This window comes from Vicia villosa, unplaced genomic scaffold, assembly GCF_029867415.1.
Source record: "Vicia villosa cultivar HV-30 ecotype Madison, WI unplaced genomic scaffold, Vvil1.0 ctg.000680F_1_1, whole genome shotgun sequence".
NCBI classification, from domain to species: Eukaryota; Viridiplantae; Streptophyta; class Magnoliopsida; order Fabales; family Fabaceae; genus Vicia; species Vicia villosa.
In genome coordinates, this window is record NW_026705304.1 from 566,741 (window position 1) to 572,983 (window position 6,243).

The window sequence follows — 6,243 nt, forward strand, 5'->3', positions numbered from 1 at the left end:
AGGTCTTACAATAATAGATTTTATTAGGTGGAATGGTATACATATGGTGCCCTTAGAAACTATCATTGAAATAGACTAGGTCTTCCTAATTTTAAAATCACTTAGCTGCGCATGGTTTTGGTCAAGTCACCCTATATATATATATATCACAAACGAAAATTTTTGGGAGATTTTTTTTCCCTCAATGTTGGTAGAATAAATGAAGGAGTTTGGATTAGTGTTTACATTAATACAGATCGAGCTAATAAATTTTGCAATGTATCATAATTGAGCATATTTAATGGTAGAATTAATTGTCTTGCTTCTATTATTAGTTATTTTGTGATGAATTTAACATATTTAGTATATGGATCTTATAATTGATGGTGAGATTTATTGTTGTCCAACTTGGCCCTATTGGATGAGTGAACATGGAGTATCATGTTATTTGTGGAGTAGAGTTTTAACGGTTAGATATAACAATATTGGTGAGGTAGATGATAGTTGGTCTTGGATCCATGATTAAGTAACACAGTACTCTGTTTTCTCAATTTATGTGTACATTCTTTGGTTTGTCGCTTGCCAGATATATAAAATGAAAATACTTCTTTTTGTAGGATCTTTTTTATAATTTTACTACTCATTTCATAATAGAAAACACTAGTTTATTAAAAGCAAAGCTCAAAATAAATTAAGACTAATTAGAAATATAGCGTTTTCAACAACTTTATAAAAATTTAATTTAACTTTTTCTTAACAAAAATATTAATTTATAGAAATTACTAATAAAAAATAGATAGATTTGATGGAATTTTTTTTTGAATAAGATATCATATATATAAAAATAAACGGAACAAAACGGGGAATAAGTTAGCCCCAAATTACACGAACCTAAAGAAAGGTATGCCTAACCTATTCTTTACAAAATCATTCCGAATTCTCAATGGAATGGAATCAAAAAGGGCAATAGATTCGATGCCGAGCGCTAAATTAGCCAAAAAATCGGCGCACGAATTACCTTCCCTATAAATGTGAGATATAAATATATGCGAAAAGTTAGCGTTCTGTAAACAGTAATTCCAACGGGTCCTAAAAGAAAAAGGAACTAAACAATGGTTGGAAAAAGCTTTGACAACCATGGAAGAATCGGTTTCAATCCAAAGCTTTTGCCAACCCCTATCAATGGCTATCTCCATGGCACGAATTACCGCACCAAATTCAGCATGAACAGACGAGTTGCATCGCAAGTTTTCCGCGAAAGAAAGAATGAAGTCTCCTTTGTAGTTACGAAATAAACCGGCGCCACCCACTTTTGAAGAATCATGAATGAAGGAACCATCACAATTACACTTAAACCAACCAAAATTCGGAGGAGCCCAAATCACTTCTAAGATGGAAGGAGCTTTAGGAGGGATGATGTTGACTTTGATTTCTTTAATTAGAGTGAAGTCCATCATATTAATAAAAGATGCCTTCTTTGAAGAGTTACCGGATAACCGAACCTTTCTCAAAATCCAGTCTGTGGCGTATCCATAGTTTGGCTTTATGTTGTTATGTCTTGCGGCATTTCGAGTTTGCCATATAATATAGAGAAGATTAACTACTGCTGCACAATGGACAAGAGCGAATTGGGGGGATTTATTATGATGAAAGAGATTCAGCCAATCTGCAATGGAAGAGTAGTGTGCAGTTGTGTGAAATTTGTTCGCAAGCCATTCCCAATGGGACTTAGAGAAACCGCAGTCAAACAAGATATGATGAAAGGAATCCATACTGTTACGACATATCGGGCACATGGAAGTTGACGCAAAACCACGCACTATAAAGAAATCATCCGTGGGAATTTACCGTGAAGCATACGCCAAACAAGGATGGATCTACTCGGAGGAATACTAATGTTCCAAACTGCCTTACACCAAGGAACAACCGCTAGGAGTTTTACTTTGAAACGGTAAACCTCTTTCAGCTCCAGCACACCCGTCATGCTATGCTTCCAGCCCATAGAATCATCAGCATCCATAGAGGGAGCCTTAAAGTGCAGCAGCCTAGAGGAAAGAAAAGGGAACCAAGTAAACCAATTATGAGGGATGTACCATTGGCCGTTTGACGACAGATCCGAGACTTTAATGAGCGGATCAATACCGTTGCCAGTCAGAGCATCAATGTTAGTGTCCTTAAGGAGAAGGGCACCACACCAAGAGTCCGTCCAGAACATTACGTTTTTACCGGAGCCAAGGTCCCAACGAGAGTTAGTAATGACAGTACCGAATTCAGCCTTCACGCTAGTCCATATGGAAGAGAAAATATGGTATCGGATGCAGCCATAAGACCTGAGCACTCTATTTTTAATTAGCACAACCCAATCTTCCTTGCTATTAAGAATGTCAAACATCATCTTCATATTCGTAGCTTCATTCAGGCAGCAAAATGAATGAATGCCCAAACCACCATGATTAAACGGCTGACAAATTTTCTTCCACAAAACCAGACACATTTTTTTGGTTGAGGTGCTACCAGACCATAGAAAGTTTCTGCAAGCTTTTTCCAGTAATTTAATCACCGTCGAAGGCCAGTTGCAAATAGAGATGGTGTAAAGGGCCATGCTGTGAACAATTGCCTTGATGAGGACTAATCTACCAGCCATGGACAAGCAGTTTCCCTTCCAGCAAGCAAGTTTGGCTGTGATTCTGTCGATAATAGGAGCAATGTGACAATTTTTTACTCTGCCCTTAAACAGCGGCGCACCAAGATGGAAGAAAGGCAAAGAGCCCAGCTGGAATCCCGTATCCGCTAATATACTAGCCTTAGCACTGTTTGACATACCTCCCATGAAAATGTAAGACTTGGCAAGATTTACATGCTGCCCAGAAGCAACAACATAGTTGTGAAAGATGGTCTTCATGCTGTTGATATTGGAACAACGACCCGAGCAGAAAACCATAATGTCATCAGCATACATACTATGAGACGGAACCCAATTGTCAACAGAAGCTCGAATGAGGCAGATAGAATCCTTGGAGACATGACTTGTGATAAGTCTACTAAGCACGTCTTGAGCTAATACGAAAATAATGGGCGAGAGCGGATCTCCCTGACGAACTCAACGGTTACACTTGAAAAATCCATGAAGCTCTCCATTAAAGCAAATAGACAGCCGAGCGGAACTCAAGATAGCCATTATCCAATTACAAAAGACAGTGTTGAAACCAAAACAAATTAGAACCTGCATAATAAAATCCCAGCTTATAGTGTCGAAAGCTTTGGAAATATCCACTTTCATTGCTACGTTCCCAAATGTGCTATTGGTGTCTAAAACGTTAACCGCTTTTGACGCAATGCAAATACAATCCTTGATGTGTCTACCCGGAATAAAGCCTCGCTGCTCTTTGGATATGAGGGAGGGCATCATTGAAGAGAGCATAGTTGCAATGATTTTTGATATGATCTTAGCATTGAAGTTGGATAGAGCAATAGGGCGATACATGTCCATAGACTGAGCCTCCGGCGACTTAGGAATGAGAATAATCTTGCTGACATTGAAGTTTGAAATGAATTCACCATGTTGAAAAAATTGAAGAACTGCTGCACAAACATCATCTTTTATAATACTCCAGTAAGTTTGGTAGAAGAAGCCTCCAAAACCACCAGGACCTGGAGAGCTTTGCTTGTTCAGCCCGAAAACCGCGCTTCTAATCTCCTCATGCGATGGCAAAGCTGTAAGAATCTTGTTCATATCCTCAGTGACCAGATTTGGAATAACATCTCCTACAATATTGAGATTTTGTTGAGTACCTGCAAAACAAAAAAGGTTAGTAAAATGAGACACTGCCAGATTAGCCATAGCCGCTTTGTCAGTAACTGATGTATCGCCGTCCATAAGAAGTGTTATAGCTTGATTTGAAGTTTTCATCTTTGCGATTCTGTGGAAATAAGTCGTGTTTCGGTCACCATCACTGTGCCATTCTAAGTTTTCCTTTTCTGCCCAAAATAACTCCTCTTGTTTTAGATAAACTTCCAAGTCATCATGTGCAGCCTTCTCTTGTTCCCTCAGAAGCAGTGAAGGACCAAGTCTGTTAATAAGATCTTGAATACAAGAGAGATTATTTTTTTTGAATCTAGACTCTATGATGAATGTTACCAAAAGAAGCTCAATTCTACTGTTTCAGTTTGGCTTTGAGATTTTGAAGCTTTTTGGATAAAATCCACATAGGGCACCCAACGATGACATTGGACCAGCAGTCGGAAATGATGTCTTTACAGGAGTTATTAAGAGTCCACATGCCGTAGAACTTGAATTGAGATTTCACCTTTATCTGAGAGAAGGAGCTTTAAGCAAGAATAGGATGATGATCAGAACGGTAACGAGGCAGAACATTAGAAACCAAGACAAAACTATCATTGTGCCAAACTTGGTTGCCAAAGACGCGATCCAATTTTCTTTCAATAGAGGCCTTACTAGATCGACCGTTATACCAAGTGAAAATATTGCCTTTGTACGGGAAGTCCATTAGCTCATTGTTGTCAACCCAATTTTTGAAATCGGTTATGGGGATTTTGTTTGGAGCACAAGATCCTCTATGTTCATGGGCACCAAGGATAGAGTTAAAGTCGCCAATGCAGCACCAAGGGATAGAATTGGAGTTAAGGAAGGAGAGATTATACCAGTGCATTCTACGTTTGATGTGGCAGGTTGAAGCATAAACAGCCGCAATACCGATCGTCTTGTTATTGAGAGTGTAGGTAAAAGCTACCCGTTGATCAGAGGAACTATGAATTTGAGGGTCAAGGTTAGTGTTGCAAATACACCAAAGGTTAGGAACGAGAGGGTCTCTATTGTTAACAGCAAAAAGTTTCATATTTAATATGTTCCAAAAAGAAAGAGGGAAAAGGTTGTGATTCATCCAAGGTTCTGCCACTAAACAGAAAGATGGTTTATGAGTGATGATGAGGTTTTTGAGAGCTAACTTTAAGGGGGAGTTAGCAATGCCCCTAATGTTCCAGAATAAGCACTTTATTGAGAAGATTTTTCAGAACCAGCTTTTGTTTTGGTGCTTGAAAACTCCCTTGTTTTTGTTTTCCTTCTACTTTTTTTCTTCTTGGCTTTGGTAATCACTTCGGTGTAGTTTTCTTCTTCCTCCTCCGAAGATCCGTCCTTTTCTAATCGCTCAGCCAAACTGTCCCATGAGTCTGAAAGGAATTTCTTTGCTGTGTTTTTCAATTTTTCCAATTGTGATTTTGCAACTATTTCTGATTCCGAGCTGGTGTCATCCAAGTGGTTTATCGCTGTAGCCTGCTGAAGAATAAGCTGTTGATTAATATTCTCTGCCAAACTGTTTTCTTCCAATTCTACTATGGGAGTAAGAACCATGTTAAGATTTTGGGCCTCTCTTTGGTTTAAAATGGTTTCCTGGCTGTGAGATATAGGTTGAATATGTTTATGTGTCAAAGGTGTTGCGTTTGCCTCCAAACAAGAGCGAACAACTTGGTTGGTCACCGATTCTTTTTAGACTCCACTGGTTTATCCAACATCAGGGGGGTTTTATCAATTCTAACTTCTTTACCTCTGGGAGCCGACATAGGTGTTCGGAACTGCTTGTTTTGGTCATTGGGTTTGGTTTTGGGTTGTTGTTCTATGTGTTGTTTCCTTCTGCAGGTGTGGATGGTATGACCCATAATATTACAAAAGCTGCAAAAATCTGGTAGTTTCTCGTATTCAATATCCACAAAAAAGGCATATCCTGCCCTTTCAACTAGGATCTTGTCCCTTAAATCATTCGAGAGATCAATATCCACCAGAACACGGACATAGTGACCAAATGGGCGTTCGATCAATGGTTTGTTCGAGGTTGAGTCTATGCAGATAGGCGTACCGATACTGCTGGCAATAGTGAAGAGGATTTTCGGTCTCCAGTATTCCTGAGCTAGACCATGAATACGAACCCAAAACTGGACCGAGCTTTGATTCGTGTTTGTTGGGACAAAGTCTTTGGTCCATGTGAAAAGCTTGAGGACCCCTGGGTTTAGATTCCAAGAAGGCGAAGAGCGAACACGTCTAACATCTTCAAGGCTAGAGAAAGAGAATTCGTAGAACCCCTTACCTAACAAAGTTACCCCCCATTTTGGTAGAGAGCTCCAAATCTCTTGTAGTTTAGTTTTCAGCTGCTGCACAGTGATGGGAGTTGATCCTTTTGGCCATATGATTCTTCCATGTAAGTTATGTTTGCAAGCTTCCAATCCCAAGAGATATTCATCTTCTGGGATCAT

At 39.3% G+C, this 6,243-nt stretch overlaps 2 protein-coding genes across 2 annotated transcripts; both read right to left on the minus strand.

The window, feature by feature from the left end:
• Nucleotides 1-860: 860 nt before the first annotated feature.
• On the minus strand, nucleotides 861-4,259 carry LOC131630417 (uncharacterized). Its single transcript, XM_058901196.1, has 4 exons — nucleotides 4,138-4,259; nucleotides 3,203-4,049; nucleotides 1,828-3,070; nucleotides 861-1,645 (listed from the first exon to the last, which is right to left on the minus strand). The coding sequence occupies exons 1-4, from the start codon at nucleotides 4,257-4,259 to the stop codon at nucleotides 861-863; spliced, it is 2,997 nt and encodes a 998-aa protein (XP_058757179.1).
• A 1,210-nt stretch (nucleotides 4,260-5,469) lies between these two features.
• On the minus strand, nucleotides 5,470-6,243 carry LOC131630419 (uncharacterized). Its single transcript, XM_058901197.1, has one exon. The coding sequence runs from the start codon at nucleotides 6,241-6,243 to the stop codon at nucleotides 5,470-5,472; it is 774 nt and encodes a 257-aa protein (XP_058757180.1).